The following is a 21,183-nucleotide window of genomic DNA, read 5'->3' on the forward strand; positions in this document are numbered from 1 at the left end:
GATGTTTTATTGAAAATGGCATTTTATTTTAACAACTTGATTGTTTATAGACACAGTGAAGTAAAAAAAAAGGCTTTATTCTACTTTATACAACATAATAGATGACAGTTTCCGGCACTCCTTCTTGATGTGACTGTAGGGGAACAGTTTTCCACGGTCCATTTCCTTCAGAGGGAGAAAGACCCCTCTGCTCCAACTATCAGGTGTACCGATGGCAGCTTGCCACTGGCAGCTGAGGAACTAATTTACCCCGTCTATCCACGTCTTGTTTTTTTTTTTTAACTCACTGTTATGACATTTCCTGAGAAAGCATTCAAAGGCAGTTTTATTGAAGCACATTCCTCAGCTATGACTGCTGGGTTCCACCTTTCCACACTGGCACTTAAAGAACCATAATGATTATTTGACTGAGTCATGACTGAATGCTTTGTTCTGCAGGAAGAGAGGGGATGTACAGTTCCAGGTACTGGTGGTTGGTGTAGATAAAGGATTTATTATTACAAAAAAAAAAAAAAAAAGATGAGTGGGATGGTAAGGAAGGAGATGGCACCTTTTCAGACAAGCCTGCTGTCAAAGGAAAAACAAACAGCCCCAACAGGCAGAGTATCATTTCATATCCTGCCTTCCGGATACAATGGAGAGAGCAACATGAACTCTTGAGTTACCAGGGAGGGGGGGCAGGTGACCAAGGGCAACAGGGTAACAAGAACAAGTTAGGGTAATACAGTGAATCCCTAGAAGTGCTAATAAGCAATATGCTACTAACATTTTTTAAGGCAGAGTTACAGAGTCATAAATATTTCCTGTCACACTGTTCCTGTGGTTCAAAGGCCTTTTAATGACATACCAGAGAAAGTGCTGAAATGGGTAAGTCAGAATAATGCAACTAAGCTCCTACCACCGGCTGTAGGAAACGACTCAAAAACCTCTGAAGATGAGGTGAGCACAACTTCCATTTTCACGAAATGTAAACATTAATTGGAGTGGCATCAGATTTTAGTGAGTTTAGGATTTCAATTCAAGTTTATTTAATCGAGGACATCACAGTAAACTATGTTACATGATAAAAACTGGAAACCGTAGTTTTGTACGAAGGTTTTCTAGCCCCTGGGCAAATTTGCAAACCCAATCAGTCATTGGTCCTTACCTCTCATTTGTCTTTGGCAAAAAGACCACAAGCTATTTCTGCCGCTAGCGTCGACATGTTGATTTGTTTTGGTTGTGTTTACCCAGAATGCCTTGCTATGCAGCTGGATTCCTGCTTCTGGAGCGGTATCAAATGTAATCACATATGCATTTGAACTGAACCAGAGTTCATTTCAACCTAACCGACCTAGGTTTTTAGGTGGACCAGAGTTAGGGTCCGCATCAGATTTCGATTGCGTATTGACACTTCCTAATCAAACTAGAGTTTGATTAAAGCGGTCTAAACAGGGAAGGTATGAACATAACCTTAAATGTAATAGGATGTTAATGCCATAGCCTTTTGTGCATAGTTCTACTATTTCACATTGCAGACAGACTCCAGTATGTTTACAGTGTTTCTGTTTCTATTCTTACCTGTTGATGTAAGTTAAAACTGAATAGTTTACAAAAACTGCATTTGAGTCTATAACCAAAGAAAGTATGTGTTGAAGTGGGAGGAGTTTGTCAATTTAGGATGACAAATGTATGCTTACAGTCTTATAGTAATCCATGTTTTCACAGAAGCCTGATTGTTACAGACAAAATATTTCTCTTTTGTTGAAATGGGTTTGTGTAGCAAAGTTAGCAGCAATGCTCCAACCCATCTACTAATGTGTTTTCTAGTTTGGTTGTAGCAATTGGTTGAGCTACTTTTGCCTCCTTCTCATCTCTGCCTATTTTCTCCCATCAACCAGATATTTTCAGTCACTGAACTTTTGTCCAAAGCATATTTTCTCCTATTCTGACCATTGAGTACCAAGAAATTAAACAGATCCCTTTCTAATTTACTTAACGCCCCCCCTTTCTCCCAGTTCTGATGAACTTCAACATACAAATTGTGTTAAGTTGTTGACTTGTGACTGGAGAATTTGCCATTTCTGTTAACTGGCAATCAAACTGTTGTACCTGATAACCGTACAGTAAAGAAAATATTGTTAAAAAGACTCTTTACCTTTACAGTAACTTTCATTATAGTTACATGACCCATCGTCACTCAAAAAAAAGAAGAGAAAACAAACAGCAGTTGAAGTGTTCATTGAGGTTCCCACAGTCCTGACTGAACCCTTGCTGTTTTGGAGAGGGCAGGTATGCACATATTAGACAAGAATCTTATTGTTGTTGGTCCTGCCTCAAGCAACCTCTCAAAACACAACCTCAGGCTGATTTATGACTTATTAAAGGGACATAAGCTCAATCAATCTGTAATCAACTTCCCATATGGAATCAGCTTAGATGACAAGATGAGTGGAAATACTCTCAGGGATAAGAGGCGGTTGCGGCCACACAAGTAAGTGCACACAGCGGAGGGGAACAGTAGCTCTTTATTGCGAGAGCTCTGTTCTCCATTAGAAGAGGAATGTAATTGCACATGTATGAGGGTTGTGGAAAAGGCTGGGGTGCCAAGTTTGTTCCACTGGACTCTGCCTGCATTTCAACCAGGGGAAGACATACTGTACACACACGGCGCAAAGAAGACCGTCGTTCACGCACACACACTCACACACAAACATTATGAATCCAGAGTCTTTCGCTCTTGCGGGCTGATGGGGAGTGATGGGAATGTAAGCAAACGCCAAAACAAAGCAGCGTTTTTTGCTCCCCCCCCCCCCCCCCCTTGCTTGTCAGCTTGATGTGTTTTCAGCATGAGAAGGCTGTGCTGAGATGAACATTTAATGGGCATGCTTTAAAAGCAATCCATCTCAAAGATCCTCCAGATCATTTTTAAGGATTTGACTTTAAAGTGTCTGTCAGGAACACAGCCACCCTTGTTCGACCTTCTCTCTTGTGCCAATTCACCCACATTAAGAGATTTCCATCTTTCACTGTACAAACAGCTGAATAATTGTGTCTACAAAGGGATTTTATGGCAGAATCTTATCTGCAGTACCTCTTTAAGTTCGGATTGATAGATCCGGTAGCAGGGGGGAGGAGAGAAGGCTGTGTGCCTACTCTCAGCATGAGTCAGAATCGAGATAGAGTTGGAGTTTAATTCTAGCAAAGAACCTTAGCCTGGCTGCTCTGCCAAAGACCCTTTCCTGCTTCATTCATTCTGCCAGCTTGATCCAGTTTCACACCATCGAACCACTGATTTCCCTCAAGCTGATCAAAGGAGCAGAAGTCTACCTGTCCAGAACTTGTTGCCTGTAAGAGAGAATCAATTATCCGCTATCAGTTCTCATCTGGCTTCAATGCAGCCTTTGGCCAGAGCTGCCCCACCTCTGGTCCCTGGCAACGTCTCACGGCCAAAACCCCCCACTGGGATTCATCAGCAGTCGGACATTAGTTGCAGAATAGTTTGTGAAAATTTCCACCTTGAAGCCTGGCTGTTTAGTGGGAGCTATTTTTTTCTTTCCAAATTAGTTATTTGTTCCAAGGCGATACAAAATTAAAGTGTTTTTTTTTTAAGTGATTTGAAATTGGTTTTCGGTGTACATTATGGCACGGCTGGAAAAAAAAACAAAAAAACGTGGCAAAAATGAAAAATGTGGAGCCACAGAACAGAGATCACTGATCTTTTATTTTTTATTTAAGGAGAATTTGTCTTTGAGTGGAGCAGAAATTAAAGAACACAAACATCAAAGGAATCAATATTACACTGAGAAATTGATGCTTTCTTAGTAAAGTGTATGTGTGAGAGAGAGGGTTTTCAAAGCACTACAAGAAATGATTAGGTGCATATTCCTGGTATTTAAAAATGCATTACCTAAATTATTACTTGATATTTTTAAAAATTCTCTGAGAAATTGTTTGGTGACTGGTATTGACCAGTTCTCAGCCAATTGAAACCTTTTACAGTCAGATAATGCACCGAATGGAGTTCTAGCTGGATGATACTACAGAGTGAAGACAACTTAAATTTAGCTATTTTAATGGCAGAGGAAGTAGAGAGACATAAGAAGCTTTTTAAAAGCTCTGTTCTTTGACATGTCGCAGGTCTTTAAGGCTGCAAAAGAGTGAGAAAGAGCAAGACTTTGAGGATTTTTTGATAGAGTACAGCAAAGTTGTCGTGTTTCATCCTGTTCAGCTGTCAATCTTGGTCTGTCATAGAACATGTTGCTTTGCCTTTCACAAACTCAGAGTAAAGGTTCCACATACATTGTCTAAGCTGTACCCTTGGAGATAGTTACTATAGGGTTCATTCAAACCAGTCCTGTTTAATCTGCTTTAACTAGACTCTATATAATTTGTCTAGAAAGTCTGGTTTGTTTGGGGAGGTGTGAATGTGCAACAGAACTGTAATGCAGATCAAAAAAATGAACTCTGGTCCACCTGAAAACCTAAGTCTGGGTTCGGTTGAAGTGAACTCTGATGTGGCTCAAAAGGATATGTGAACACTAAGAGGACAAAAGCAGGAAGTGGACTATTGTGCTAAATACTACCAAAACAAAGATGCGAGTCAAACTGTTAGCGTGAGAGATGACTTGTCTTGTTGACAAAGACAAAAGAGAAACCCTACAACTCTTTAAACGGTCCAGAGACCGCTCCAAAATCAGGAAACAAGTCTAAAAGCGCAACATTCTGGGTAAATACAATCAAATCAATACATGGAGGTAAAGGCCCTCATGTAAATATGATCAGACAAAAATATATCGCAGTTACCCGTAACCACAAAGACAATGTTGTTGTTAACGTTTCATTAAGTAGGATGTTAAGCTCAGTGTCTTCTTCAGGGCTTTTTATGTCATTAGCTTCAGTGATCTTGGTCCAGAACCACCACAGGCAAAGAAGGTAAACAGATTGTTCAAAAGGTTTGGATCATTCGCCACAGTTCAGTGGCAAAATGAACCACACCAGGTGAAAATGTTGTAATATTAGTCCCCAATCGAACTGAGTCCACCAGACTATTAGGTGACTATTAGGCATGCTAACTGCATGAACTGTGCTAATGCAAAGATGCTAATGTTAGTTTAAAATACAGACTCAAACATCTCTGATATAAGCAACAGCCATTTACAGCAGCTAAATCTTCTAACAGTTCTCAAAGAAATATTGAAATGTGAAGATCCGAAATCAGCCATAAAAATTCTGATCTGTGCATCTACATCAACCTCAGCTCAAGCTTGCACCCTAAGCACCTTATGTATTGAAGGAAGTAATGGAAATAGGAAACAGATCCTGTTATCTTTTCCTTTTGCAAAGTTGCAGAAGCGGGAAAAAAAAGAAACCCACTGAAACCGGATGGTCAGCATAACACGGGCACTTCTGTCACTTTAGCTTTAACAGCTTACTCAAATAGAATGACCCATCCATACACCTCTATCATACAGCCCTCTCTCGACACACACAATTGCAAACACACACATGCACTCACACGCCCCTGAGGAATTGAGTAAAAAAGAAACAGCCTTTTCTGCTGAATGTTGCAGTGGCTCTGCTGTGGAGGTCAACAGGAACGAAGGGGGTGGGAGGGTCTGAATGCATATGAACTGCAAAACATTAGAGGCTCTGATAAGGCACAGGAAGAGGGCACAAGGGTCCAAACCAAATGAGGAGACCTATGGAGGGAGAGACATGGGAAGCACACAAACCTTGCAGGCAAATAAAGCTGGCAATGAACACTGCTAAGGTCTTTTCACAGGGGGCTTCTCAGGGTGAGGGGTGGAATCTTTAGCCTAACAAGATACAGTTTTCCTCTCCTGGCAGCTGCTGTCAACACTGCCCGTCTGATACTAGCAGTATTACACATTTGGAAAGATGTGTAATACATCATTTTGGGCATAAAATTACAAATAAGAACAATGAAAATTTGAGCCACATACCAGGTTTTTTGGTTAAAGATAAAAGATTTTTCTTGGGGAAGCACAATCTTATAGCATCAAAATCTTATTCAGTGAACATTAATGGAGCAGTATTTTATGTTTTCCAGTCACATAATGTCATTTTATAGCACAATCAAGTAACAGTGTTACTTTCAGTTGTTATGTAAATGCTACATATAAGAAATATAACTTAAAAGCAAATGGGAGTGCAGGTGGTGCTAGCTCCACCCAGGCATTTTGCACAACTGAATGGTTGCCATGGGAGATTCAAAGATTTCTCAAACATGCATGAAATAATCAAAGCAACATTCCAGGTTATAATAACACTATAACGTGATGGTGAGCTCAAAAGAGTTGTTTTAACATAATACTGTCCCTTTAAGAAAAACGAGAAACCCTAGTTCCAACTAAATAAACTGGTGGAAGGGACGATACATTTAATATTTCATGTGCTGGTCAGTGATTTTATACCTGCCTGAAGCACATAAAAGCTATTCTTTTTTTCTTGCGGTGCTCAAAGTTCAAGCCCAAATTGCCAGATGTTTTTCAGCACACAAGCAGGTTCTCTTATAGTTTGGGTGGTAACTTTTACCCCCCATTTACGAGGTGAAATAAGGATAAATAAGTAAGGTAAACTCGTGTAGCCACAGAGCCTGATTATTGTCATTTTATGCTTCACTTTTACCTGTTTAATATTTGCATGTTAGTTTCATAACAACCATCAGACGATGATGCTGGAACTCCAACCAGATTAGAGACAGGTTAGCTTTAAAAATGATTCGGACCAGTAAGGCAGATAGGCATCCAGTAGATGATACCTTTTTTTAAGAAACACCTTTAAAGAACACAGATATAAGCAATAGCTGGTCTTGTTCTCTTATGGAGTGCTCTGGTTGTTTTTCATCTCTGTCTCCTCCTCCGTTCCATAGAGATGGAAGGCACTGCCATCTTGGCGCTTCAGATCGGTGCTCTAAGTGCCAGCGTGTGCATGTGTTTGCCTGAGAAGCAGCTGGAGCCACTGAGCATATTAACAACCTGTTTACTCAGCTGAGGTTCCCCTCCCGTCCACCTCCTCCTAGAATGAAAGCAGTACATTACAGAAAACCTACTGAGACACTGGAAGCATGTAAAAAGGCCAGCAAAGACAAGTTGAAACAATTCGACGGTAAAGAGGAGCGGTCCTGCTAAGTCCTTGCCTCTTTCCAAAGCTTATCATAATAATAAGGACAGTGTAACCTTTCGGGATGAAAAAAAAAGAAAAAAACAAAAAGCAAACAGAGACCACTCCCCGCTGTGTAGACAACTGCTTGATCTGCTGTGGGCTTTTATTCCCTTTCACACAAAGTAAAATACCAGAAGGGACTGCGTTTCTGTTTCCAGTTCTTCTTCTTCAAATGCGCCTGTCACTTATCAAAATGGAAACTTCTCTTGTGTGGGAAAATCCATCCGTCCTTGATGTTCGTCGAGTGATGATAAGGAGCAAAGAAAACAGGAAGAAAATGTCAGAATTAAAATATCTACATCTGAATGCTCGTCTCCGCTGGCACCACCAAATACGCTTCGGGGAGGAAAAAAAAAAGAACGATAATTTGTAGATTGCAATTAGAGGCAATAGAATATTTATCTCTTTTTAATTTTTTGCTCTGTATTTCGCCATGTTTATCATCCGAAAGTATGGCCGCACTTCAAAGGGATGTTACAGTCAGCGATGGACGGCGGCGCATGACACATATCCAACTCCATAATAAATCTGTTAATTAGTGTACAAAGTGAACTCCGTTCCAGAGCCAACTCCCTATCAAAGACTGGAGTGAAACACTTTTATGTGTTTGCCTTGGCACGGGGCTCGTGTCCCACTGCCCAGTGAACCGAATCCTTATCAGACGCAAACAAGCCGCCTACGCTCGGCTCGGCGGCTAGCCTTGGGAGATGTCAGGCCCGTTGAGTATGTGCTTTATGAGGTGATCCAAGCAGAAAGCGACCGGCCTGCTGGCTAAAGACAGAACGCTGGTCTCTTTGAAGTCCGCATCTGACAATGACACCGATGCTGACCGTGACTTGAGTGACTCGCAAGCGAGGGAATAGGTTGATTCACACACACACACCCCTGCCAACAGCAGTATCGGTGGCCGGAGAGATGTGCTGCAGCTGGAGACGTCTCTCTGTAAATTACACACTGTCGCTGCGTCTCTCTTAACGTTTGTTTCTGCTCTTGCAGTCAGGACCGAACGCGTGCGTCATGTCCGTGATAACACGCCGACTGAGTGCACGGGGTTAAATGTTTGGAGAAGGTAGTGGTTATCTTCCAGGTTTCTAACATCCCTGTGCCAAGTGTTCCTCTGGAAGGTCTTGTCATGTTTTTTTCTGTCTTTGTTTCTGTCTGTTGGGCTGCAGAGAATACAACTAGGTTTCTCTGAGTAACAAGAAAATATCCATCGTACACTATACCGAGTGAATATTACATATTTTCCAGGCATGATCAAGTAACTATGTTACTTTCAGTTGTTCTAAAAAATATCATATGTCAAAAATGACTTAAAAGAAATTTTATCTTGTAATTTAACCCCTTGACATTGGGCATCTCTTTCTTTAAAACTCACGCTCTTTCTGAAACTCCGAGAATTAGCTCCTATAATAAGCTCAACAGATGCACAATGCCACCAGGTGTTTGCTAATTGCTGCTGGCTAGCTCCAAAGTTTGGAAAAAGCAGATAAGAGAAGGAGCTCTGTCCTCAAAGGCAGATCTAGGTCCGCCGAGGTGATTTTCACAGCTGAATTGCAACGGGAGAATAAAGGATTCCCCAAACATGCATAAAAGATCTAAGGCAACACTCCAGGTATGTTGTGGTGATATAACGACATTATAACATGACGCAAAGCTCAAAAAATGTATTTTAAATAATACTGCCACTTAACATTTAGCCACAATAACCGAGTCTCACAAACATATTGTCTCCTGTGTGTGATACTCTAAATTTGTGTAAATTAAGGAGAATTTAGACTTTCAAGGGGGTCACAATACTTTGTGACCCGAAAGTATCGTGCTCAAAAGAATGACATCTGAATGACAATCTTTTTATTCATTAAAAATTGTGTAAGCTTTTAAAATAACTAAATTAAGTAACTTTACATAGAGACTCACTTTTAAATTCTGCAGTAAATTTATCAGTTATTAAATATAGAATGACAACATGTCTGAATACAGATTCTGTCAGCAGACTACTTATCTACCAGGACAGAATGTATCTTGTTCAGAAGGTTATAAAAGCATTTGTTTTCTTATTGGCTGTCTAGTACCACTTCCCAAGGCCTTCTTCTGATTGGCTGATCAGTACCTTGCTCTATATTGCAAGGAGTTCCTCACTCAGGTCAGGCCAACTCAGGTCCAAGGAAGCTGAGTACTCAAATTTACACTAACTGAAGCTGAGTGTGAGTCTCGAGCTGATGAAATCTTGTCTTTAATCTACTTAAAAACCAAAAAACTCCTGCCCAAAGTTGGCACCTTACTGGGAGGGAATCTGTCAGACTATTGGGATAATTTTGGGGTATGTCATCCCCAAAGACCCCAGAATTTTTCTGTTGGGGCTGGTGTCTGGAGACGTTTTTCAAAAAGAAGATGAGTATCTTTTTAAAGTTCTATCAATTGCAAGCAAAAAAGCTATTACACGCTCTTGGCTAAAGAAACTCCCTCCCCAGCTAGACCACTGGCGGGAAGTCGTGGAAGAGATTCACTCAATGGAAAAACTGACATATCTTTTACATATAAAAGGACACTCTTACAACAAACGCTGGTCTAAATGGCTGCTATACAATAACAAGGAAGCATAACTAGATGTAACATCTTGTAATTATTTTTTATTTTCTTTTTATTTATATATGTATCAGTGCCCCAAGTTCTGTTTGTGTTTTATGTTTCATTATAATGAAAAATGTTAAATAAAGAGTATAAAAAAAAAAAATTTAAAAAAAAAACTGAAAAAAGGCTATGCTTGAATTAGCTTCATATTCCTAACCTTTACTGTCTTGTGGATGAAACTCTTAGCTACTTACCTATCTTGGACTTTGTCTTGCAGTCTGTATATCATTTTATGCTTATAAAGAACATTTTCTGAAAAGAAGGAATGCTTCACCCAAACTTCTGGTACATTCAAGATTTGTAACCAGTGCTGCTAACAGATGTACAAAGTGAACTCTGATAGCTACATCAGGAGGAAAACCTGAAGTGTTAAGATACTACCTTGTACCAGCTGTCAGTACAGTCACTGCCAAATCAGATGTAATCTGTCACGTCGGTACAGAAAACAGATTTTGTTTTAGGATATTCCCTTAAAAGAGCGTACCTCCCACGAGGAACATCGATGTCATCTTTCCTCCAGCGAACATTTGGTTGGGGGTCTCCTTGTACCTGGCACCGAAACTCAACCGTCTCCTCTTCTAGGACCACCTGGTTGATTGGCCTCCGAAGGAAGGTTGGTCGCTCTGCAAGATGTGCAGAAAAACAGATAAGTATCTATTTTTTTGGCTGCTGTATGGAACTCCACACTATCCATCATGGTCTCTCTTTCCCAAAGGATAATCTCTTATAATCCTTTATTTTTACTTTTTTTATCCTTCATTGTCCTGCCAGTCTCGTACTTCTGTTCTTCAACAAACAAGAGAGAAATTTTGGAATATTCCCCTGAAGCCAACACTGAAACTAAACAACTACCATCTAGCTTCTATGGTCCATTTCACTCCAGCTCTGCTTTATGTCATGACAACATAATAGCAACTCTGAAAATAAAAAGTCATAAAACTGAATGCAGCCCAGCAGGACAGATCTGGCAACAAAGTCTAAGCAACAGAGCTTTAAAATCAAATTCTGAGAGTACCTGGCCAAAGCCATTATTTTCATGAAGGTATGCAGTAGCACTGTGTCATTTAATCCTTTACACAAGTAGATGTTTCAGGGAAAATCAGGAAATAATGCGTACCAAACACTGTTACTTGTGCCGTCTCACTGTCCCGTTCTCCAACCATGTTGGTGCCCACACACACGTACATGCCAGCGTCTGTCTTTCTTGTGTTTGAGATCATGAGCTTTCCTCCTCGAATCTAAAGGAGAAAAACAAATAACATTTTCCAGATGTTTACTTTTTTACACTGACTTTTTTCTTTCATTCAGTAAAGTCGTCCCTTGTAAGTTCATTTGGGACAAAAGGTGTTTAGTACACACCAACAAAATAACTTTAACATTACAGCTCAGCAAGTTACAAATCCAAACCTCAGAGAATTTTGCTGGGATTTTACTGACAGAGCAACGTAAAGTAGTGTATGTTGTAAAGTGGAAGGAAAATAACACATTTTCAGCCATCAATACTGAAGATTATTTTTGTTTTTTACCACTGGTTTCTGAAAAGGGGAGGGTTACATTTGTGTAAAATAGGCATGTATAAGAGTTTTTTGAGAGAGTCTCAAATTTTAACTATTTGTTGTTCCTAACCCTTGTGAATACCAGGGCTTCCTCTGTACTTAGCTGCAAGTCTTTAAAGAAATGCATCGATCAGCTTTTCACATGTAGAGAGTAATTTATTTTAATCATTCTTCTTTGAAAAACAAATAAAATTCATTCCATTTGGACAGAATACATAAATGGACAACTAATTTTATTAGCTGTGCCACTGTCTCTAAATTGAATTTAGATCTGGACTTTGACTGGACCGTTCCAACACATGACTGTGTTGATTTAATCCTTTCCATTGTGGCTCCTACTGTATATATCTAGTATCATTGTCTTGCAGGAAAGAGAAATGGTTACCAGGTTGTTTATCCATCTTTCAGTTTGCATTTGTTCCATTTGCAGATGATGGACTGAACATTGTAGTGGGAACATCTCCATAACGATATTGCCAACATGTATGGCATTTTGCTGGGGTCTTCATAGGACTATGTCGTCACTACAGTTCTCTAACAAGCCCGAGACTTTCACAGAACAACTAGATTTCATTTTAATTGCTCTTTGTCAGACCATAAAATCCCAGTAAAATAAACTGAAGTTTGGGTTTGTGAAAACAGTCTTAGAGCTGGAATTTTTACAGTTTAACAGCTGATACTGATGTTTCTGTTTGTTCAGATCGTCTACAACAATACTCACAGTGACCCTGTCTTCCTTGTCATCTATTCGCACTTTGTCTTTCTTCCAGTAGATGGTGGGTTCAGGATGACCTCTGGGAGGGACACATTCAAGTATTGCTGGCTCTCCTGCTGCCACCACCACATCAGTAGGATTCTGCCTGAAGTCATCTCGCAGCACTGTGTGAACAAAGAGCCGCTTGGTTAGGGAAAAGTTAACTGTTGCAAGTTTCATTACATTAAAACCACAAACTTCAAAATAGCATGGACCCCTGGTATGATACTAGCCATGTTTTAACATATAGCTATCGGTTCGATAGATAATACTGGGCCGATATTTATTTCTTGATGTCGTTTGTTTCTGGATGGAGAGTGGAGCCAGTTGGCCGTGTGGTTTTTGTTTGGTCATGTGACAGTGGTAGGGATGCAGGGTGGGATTGTAGGATGTTCAATTGAAGACGACAAGCAGTGGTCAAGTCAGGGGCGTGGTCATTTTTTTGAAAGGTGGTGAAGTATATAAAACATAGCTAAAAATTAGATATGAGGAAAAACAATGATATTTATATCAGATATCAAAATCGGCCCAGGTTTTTCAAAATAGGTCAACCTTAATTTTATTACTTAAAACACTAAATATATATTTATAAACATTACTATGCACTGGAATCCATCTTTAGACCACAGAAGCTAATGTCGACAGTCTTCCTTATCTCTGTTCTTGAGTGTCCAGCCAATCAGTGCCAAGGAAAATGAATGGCACTCTTGGACTGCTGTTTTGCAAATATCAGCCAAGTACTATTGTGTATAAGTCTAAGCATTTCAGCATTGTCTATCAAATATTTTAGAAAAAATCCCCAGAAATGGCAAATTGTTCATAATTCCTTTAAAGTTATGTTCCATGGAAAAATTGTGAATGGATAATAGAATCTGTGTATACTGAGTGCACCATGGTACACTTTCTTTTTATTTTGTCAAAAACAGTTGAAAATTATGCATTTGGTCATTTATTTCATTGTGAACTACAGTAAAATACTGATAAACCACACTGATCAAATACACTGAACTCTTGTTCGTGCTTTACATTAGCAAAGTGTATATTTCAAAGCAGGAGAGGAAAAGTCTTTTCAAAATTCATTCTTATGTATTTTTTTGTGTGCACTGCGCACTTTGAAATGTTGCAGGGTCTATCTGAGCCATTAAAATGGAATATGCAGCTTCATCTGACTGGGCAAAGCAAAGCGAAAGCTAATTGGAGCTAATGGAGGTCCCAGTGGAAGCAGCAGAACAAACAGAAGCAGAATGCCCTGAAGCCTGGTGTCATTCACTTGTGAAGGCTAACAGGGCTGCTTCACTTTGGTAGTGATGTACACGTACAGCCCTACACACATCCAAACGTTCGCTAACACACAAAAAGCCAGTGGGTGGTCGGATGAACAACTGTGGCCTTGTGTCTAATCACCCCCCAGGTAGGCCTTTCATTAGAGAGATAACCTCTCGCCCTGCGGAGTGTTCAGAGAAACACACAACAGCAGCTCATTATCAGACGGGGAGCGCTAGACACACAGACACACATCGATGCGCAAACAAATGCAAATGCTAAAAGACAATCAGGCACAGAACCAATGAGCGATGTAACCCTAGAACAGGAGGCAACCTTGGTAATGAGAAAACATGAAAAACAACAACAAAAAAACACTCCATGAAAAGTAGTTTAAAGATATAAACCTGCTCCTCCTCACATGCCACGTGGATTGAAACTGATTTTTAAAATCTATAACGAATCTAATCCTTGACGGAGCTCTTTAGGAATTTCAGTGTCAGTCTTTATTCCATTATTGAAGCGGAGAAGGGCACACCATTTCTCTGATGGATAAAAGGATGGAGGCTTGTTGGGTGGGTATTTGAAGGTGCTTAAGGAGGGCTAAATTAAGGGCAGCACCACAGGTCCTTATGCAAATTCCATGCGGGGGCAGTAGGCGGCGGCGGGGACGGTCGGGGTTATAAGAGGGGATAACTGGTCCCTGCGCTCCCGGCTTCTCTCATCTCTTCATTTGCTCTCCTTACCCTCTCTGCAGAAAACGCTGCGGCCATTGTCTCCTTATTTATTTATTTAGACCAAGGGCCGGCGGATTGGAGGAAGGGAGGATGCTTTCAACCCAATTATTCTAGGGATACACAGAGGGCGCAGAGAATAGGACTTTTGTGTGACATGAATTCAAATGAAACCTTTACACAGGGGGAATTGCAAGAGAATACAGAGGAGGCAGAGATGGAGATTTTCACTCCTCTTACGCAGGGCTGCCCTCTAATCTAAAGAGCTAAGGTAATTAGCCAACTCCAGCGCGCCGGACCCCCTCTAGCCGGGCCACCGTTTCTGAGTTCTCTGTATTTGCATTACAAACAGGCGTCCTGCGGTTTAAAAATCATAGCCTGGTGCGGACCGGAGTTTTCAATATCACGTCGGCTTTAATTGCTCTCTCCCATTCACCGCTGATAGCACCCGTGGGATTTTTGTCGGAATCAATTTCCTTTGAAACAGAACGGCGACAAAAGAAACATGCGTTAGGTGCATCATTACGGCGCCCATGCCTCGTTGTCTAATCTAATCTGTTGTGGCACATTGTGTCATGGTAAATGCCTCTCTTACCCCGCAATCTACATAAACACGACGACGGGAACAAACGCAAACAAAACACAAAAGAGGAGACGGTACAAGCTTAAATAAGATCCGACACATACAGTACAAACATGCACCTGTTGACGAGAGATGATGTTTGCACTAAGTGTGGGTATGGGTAACCGTGACAACACCTGGCAGGTATATTTACAAGTCAAATGAGAGGCGGAGTCATTCCAGTGATGCTGTTCTGGTCTAAAATTTGCAAACACTTGCTTACAGCCTAAATCTAATCACATTGTCTTTTTTTGGTCTGAGGACATAATCAGTTGGAGATAAGTGCCAGGGTAAAGCATAAAGATTACGAAAGAAGTTCAGTATGGCCCAAACTGGGATCACTGTCCTGATGCAACACTCGACTATCCCTGTTTTCAACAATCAATTTTGTTAAACGAACCAGTACACCACGAGCAGCATTTATCTCATAAAATGTTCACTAGCTAACTAACAAAAGTGTGCAACACTTTGTTGATATTCTGCTAGCGTCAAAAAAACGGAATTTTGGAAATGCGGTGTTTCCAATAAATAAGAAACGCAAAAAAAACCCACACGAGAATAAGTCTGTTCAAGTCTTAGTCATTAAAGATCATGGCGGCAACGAATGTAAATACTTATATGAAATATAGTCAGTCAGTGATTTTACAGAAGAGCTATGGATTCAACAGTTTTGAATTACAACTTTTTATGAACTGAGATGGTGTGAGAACATTGTCCAAGGAGGCCAGTTTCTACAAATAAATGTGTTACGAACCAGATGAACCCTTCACGATGTTGATGTGAAACTGATTTAAATGAATTTTTAAAAATATTAAAAACAGTAAGGTCGTCATCATTCTACAGAAGGAACAAACGCTCAAACCTCCTGCCCATCTGGAGTTCTTCATAACAGAATCAGCAGGTATTTCCACAGTACCATGACTGCCTGAAGGCGCCTCCCTGTGAGACTGTCAGGAATCATAAGGCAAGCAAATGTTTTCATATTACCACCATAACACAGGCATTTCATTTATATATTTATTTATTTTCTTGTCTTGTTACTCTACGTGAGCTGCATTAGATATGGTTGCATCATTAAGTGGGTCTGTGCATACGCTGTCAGAAGATGAACTGTGGCTCCCAACACTAAGGCCCTGTAGGCATTTAGACCCAAATCATCCAACAGACGTAGAGTAATTGACTTTCTATCCCCCTGAAACATTCAGCTCTTCTTCAGCTAAAAACATCCCACCTCCTGCAGAGCTCCAGTAGGCCACAAACTCTGCCATCTTGCTTACTTGCTTATTAATATTTATGCTTTTTTTTAATAAATATATATATTTAAACGCCCCAGTTGGTTAGGTGTCCATCTGTCGATCCAGCTGTGGGCTAAAAACGAACCTCTGTTTGAGAAATATTAATATGCACTCTTGAAGTTATTTATTTATTTCCATAGTATCAGGGGAGTTCAGTCAGGAATGGAGGAGCATCAACACCGCGGTGAAATTTCAACTCTCTTCAGTTGGCTCTGACTCTATGCCAAAACTGTATCACAAAAGAGACAACCATGCAATTATTTTTCAAATCATATTGTATTACTCTAACATAGCAGCCTTCTGCCAGAAGCCAACAGGGAAACTTCTGGTGCCTGATTGACGCGGCACAGGCCAGCAACATACTTCAATGTATCTTATTGTGGTGTAATAGCGTTTAAATAGTGAAAGAAAAAAGATGCCTAACAGCAGTGGTGGGCAGACCTTTGCTAACACACTAATAGTGGAGCTAATTTTTCATTTAGCACATTAGCGTTTGGCTAACTTTGAAAACGTTTAGCACAATAGCTTCCTCTAAAGCAATACTTCTCGGTGGCCGTTTTGTAAACTCAGTTGAATAAGGTTTGACATTGCTAAGAATTCTCATACGTTTATATTAATGCTCTTATTTTGAGGTGAAAGAAGACTGTTCCGTTTTCTCTCCTCTCTCTTTTTTCTAAAGAATTTTTATTGAGCAAGTAGCAAGTATCAACAAATGAAGCATACCAAAAACACTTACATGAACACACAAGCAGGGGCACTAAAGAAACACATACATACATATGAATTGTTTTAGATCTTTGTAGTTGGTACTCATCACATTTTCCACCTGTGATCCGGTCCTGCAAATTATGTTTCATCTGTGACAAACAATATATGTTGAAATAACCATTGTAACATTAGCTTCTGCTAAATACCATGTTGCAACAGCGCTTTAATGTTAGCGGAACTAAGGTTCATGATTAGTGCTGTAGGGTTAGCGCAACTACCTCTTTACTTTACACCACTGTGAAACAGTGTCCCTAGACGACATCTGAAGGCAATTTGTTGGAGTCAAGCGGGTTGAATAGAAACAAGCACCAAACTTGTGAAATTCAAAAACTTTTACATAGCAGTGCAGGTGAGATCTTACCCAAGACAGACTTGGCGCACAAAGATTCAAATGGACACTGTGATTTTACAATGCAAACAAAATGCATCACTGCACAGAGGTGGCCAGCAAGGACAGGATGAGGAGTAAGATTTGGGAGAATTCGCCGCCCTTTCCTATAACACGAGACATTTCTTTCTGCAGGGTGACACTGCTTGTCGGAAAGATTAGTGGGAAACCTTGAATGAAGCAGCAAGCCTGCATACAAAGATAAGTGCTGAAAAACACATCCACAGGAGAGCGTGGGGCTTTAGAAGGTTGCTCTTTACACCACAATCTCAAAAAGTCCTATTTTTGACTTTCACATCACTCTTATAGTCGCAAGATAAATATTTCTAAAAAACACAAAAGTAGCAGGTATGCATACTTTTGAAAGGAATGTCTGTGACTTGTTTTTATATGTTTGCTATTTACAACATGAAATAACCCCCTGCTCTTTTACAGCTATCCTCCCAGGTCAAAGGCTAGCCCTTAGGCCAAACCACCGGCAGTCAAACTCGCCACCTCCCCTGCACACTCTGATTAGAAAATAAACCATGCACACACAAAAGGAAAGCGCTGCAGAGCAGTTGCTCCAAGCTATAATATCTTTTCATTCAAGTGTTCTTTGCGCTTCATCCGGCAGAGTGCTATCACGACGCTGCTGTTTTCAATTCTGCCCCGAGAGAAGAGACACAATATATATGTCAGTTGACAAAATGCACCACATCTACTCTGTGTGCTGTCATTGATGGTTTGTATTAGTCTTGACGCTGAAGGCTGAAGAAGGATAATACCACAGCACATAAACCGCTCTGATAGCCGATAGGCCTAATTTGTCTGGATGCAAACCCCTTCCTGCTTCCTGCGACCGGCTCGTTTGGCCTCCCACCGACCAGAGATGACCTTTGCCCCTCTATCCAGATGCAGAAATTACCCCCTCAGCTGGCAGGCGAGCACCAGTTTCACACGTATCTCTTATATTCCTCCACATGGGGGGGTTGCAGGTCAGAGTGGGGAAACAGCTGCAAAAATATGTCCGTCTGGCAGTGCCCAAGGCCGAGGAGAGGCTTCCATCCCCTCATCATTAGCACGGCTCATAACCATCTCTCAATGTCTGACTTATTCTCACAATCATTGGAGGTCATTCCCTGACTTTCCTTTTTCTCCATTTTTTCTTAATCATTTTCCATGCGTTCCATACACCCCGACCCGCCTCCTTCTAGTCTTCCCCTTGCTTCTCTCTCTCTCTCTCTGTTTCTGCAACGGCTGCAGATGAAGCCATGCACGTGCACACGCAGTCATTCTCCAGAGACCATTGGCAGATCCGATAGCATCACCAGCACCATTCTCAGTATCTGCAAATCCTGCGCTAAGGGATTGTAAATAACACTGTCACTTTCACAGATAAGATAGAGGCAAAATGGGAAATAGTAAAAGTAAAGAAAATCATATGACTGGCATTGATTTTATAGTGGGGGCAGGGGGTGCTTGGGGAAAGAAGGGAGGGAGGGTGGAAAAACGCAGGTGGTGATACCATATGAAATGTGCATCTTTAATAACACCTTGGAGCGAAAACACAGCTTCTGTGTTTGGTGAGGCAAAAAGAGAGGCACAACGTTGCGTCTTGTAAAGTATTCATACCCCTTCAGGTGGGAGAGTCTGTTCATTGAACAACTTTTTGAGGTGAGGCTTTTAGAACTGGTCCAATGGAAGAGGGGCAAGAAAAAACTTCTTGCTGAAAAAAAACTATAGTTGGTCTCTGAATTATGTGGAACCACATATAAATTTAAAAATGGTGTTCTTTTCAGATGAGATCCAATTTTAGCCTTTTTTTGCACAAAACTAATGGGGCACACTGCTGTGAACACACCCTGAGCAGTGAATCCTGGTGGTGGGGGTGACATTCTTGAGACGAAAACCTACTAGAGGCTGGAAAAGATGCAAGACTGGGTCCACTTGGCGTACATATATGTATTTAAATTGTGCCAGAGTTCACTTCAACCGAACCGAGACCTAGGTTTGTAGGCGGACCAGAGTTCACTTTTTTGGTCTGGATTAGACTTTGATTGTGCATTCACACCTTCCCAAACAAACTGGACTTTCCAGACAAACAGACTAGACTTTGATTAAAGTGGAGTAAACACGGCTGGTGTGAGTCCCTTATTGCTAATGACAGTGCATTAGCAACTAGCTAATACTTCTCTAACAATATTAGAAGATTTACTCACCTCAGGATGCTGAATGGTTGAAATAGAAAGTGAATAATAATATTTATCTCAAGCCAACAGATTTAATATTATTTGCTGATCCTTTTTCATAAATAATTTCACAAAATTGAATCCAATTCACATGCAATATTTAGTGATCCATCAAAAGGAGAGGGGCACTTACTTTTTAGATGAAAAACCTGATGATGTTTCAGAGATATCTCTTTCATTTCCTCACATTTAGTCAAGTAAGATGGGTTTTTCAAAATTGGCAGCATTTATGGCAAGACAGGAAACAGTGTGACAGCAGCTTTAGAAGGGCCCAGTCAAAGTACAAACCTACATTTTGAATCTGTGGCAACCTTGGGACTCGCTTGTCAAAGTTGCTTTCCATCTGACTGAGCTGAATGTGCAAAGTTGATGGATATGTAATTAAAAAGACTTAACAGTTGATGTTAGCTTTAAAAATACGTTTGCAAGGCACAATTTGACTCGCAACAGGAGAAGCCCGTTTGTTGGCTCATCAAGGTCAAACTATGAAGGTGGTGAGCAGCAAAGAGGTGATGGGGCTGAGCTCAGACAAACGGAACACATTCCATCACACTCATACATCATAGCATGCTTCCATCTCTGATTGAGTAGACAGGGCTAAATAAACATCTGTATTTAAAGAGCAGTGTTGTTCAAAGCCCATTTATCAAGCGGCACCCTTAATTTGGCCTAACAAGCCCCAGAGCAGCACAGTAATGACAGCAGGACCACAGCGGGCCACTCTGCTGGCCAGGACAAATGTGCACTGTTGCTCCTGTGAAACAATACAATTAACTCTTAATGAACCTCTTTTCCTTTACGCCCTTTAACAGCTCCAACACGCGAGTTACAGTACGGACACGCAGACTAAATTCAATTTGGCCTAATCCATGTTTTATGGTAATGTATATCTCATTAAAATGTTATTTAAAAACTCATTAAAATTCACTTGAAGAAGTAATGGCTTCATTACGGTAACACGGTGAAAAGCAAAGAAAAAGACAAGTAAGGACAATGAGAAGAAAGAGCGCAGAGCGACAGCTTTCTAATCACTTAATTGTGTCTAAAATGGAATACATTTGCATATTAAATAACACCGTGCTGTATCCTCCTTTGTATCTTTTTTCCCCCTTCTCCAGCTTCTGTAATTAACAACCGCTACAATTAAAGATGTATTTTTGCCCCGGAATGATTTCGCCGGCCGCTCCGGTTTTCTTTCCGCCGTCTTATTTAGGGGGGCTTGGGACAGGCTTGGCAGATGCAGACGGTGTGCTGAAACTGGAGCTGGCTGATACTGATGAACAATGTGCCCGCGGGCCTTTGTGTCTGCGCCGATAAGGCTCGGTGCCGTGTCCATGCTCGCGCCGGGTCCAGAGCGAACACTCTGCAGCCGGAAGGGGGAGGAAGACATAAAGGAGGGAACCGAATGGAAGGGAGCAGAGGTGGGGTTGGGGCTGGTGAGGTGACTGAAGATGAGAGAGAGGCATTGATTTCCTGCCAAATCGAGCGCAGAGAGAGCACGGACAGGGGTACCGGGGCGTCGCCATGGAGCAGGTGGGTCTACTTTCTGCATCAGAGAGGAAGGACACGGAGAGGAAGAGGAGGAAGCAGCTTCTTTTCTACAGCATCACTGGGGAAAAATGTCCAGGTTGATTTGCTACATACAAAAGTTTCCATCAACGCCAACTAGAGATTCACTGTCACTGGAGATTTTTATGATTCACAAACCTTCAGTTTTATGGCATTTATATATAAAATAAAATAACCTGATTTAATTGCTTTAAATTACAGA

The 21,183-nt window shown here is 40.9% G+C and overlaps 1 protein-coding gene across 9 annotated transcripts in view; it reads right to left on the reverse strand.

Annotated features, from left to right (window-relative positions):
* robo2 (roundabout, axon guidance receptor, homolog 2 (Drosophila)) overlaps positions 1-21,183 on the reverse strand; it is a 389,183-nt gene that overhangs the window by 86,061 nt on the left and 281,939 nt on the right. For all 9 annotated transcript variants that reach the window (XM_028045563.1, XM_028045566.1, XM_028045562.1 and 6 more), the window contains exons 3-5: positions 12,079-12,236; positions 10,919-11,039; positions 10,286-10,424 (exon numbers count right to left, since the gene is read on the reverse strand). In XM_028045563.1, the coding sequence (XP_027901364.1) occupies positions 10,286-10,424; positions 10,919-11,039; positions 12,079-12,236 (418 nt within the window). The remainder of the gene's footprint in view (positions 1-10,285; positions 10,425-10,918; positions 11,040-12,078; positions 12,237-21,183) is intronic.

Source organism: Xiphophorus couchianus, chromosome 18, assembly GCF_001444195.1.
Source record: "Xiphophorus couchianus chromosome 18, X_couchianus-1.0, whole genome shotgun sequence".
Taxonomy (NCBI): domain Eukaryota; kingdom Metazoa; phylum Chordata; class Actinopteri; order Cyprinodontiformes; family Poeciliidae; genus Xiphophorus; species Xiphophorus couchianus.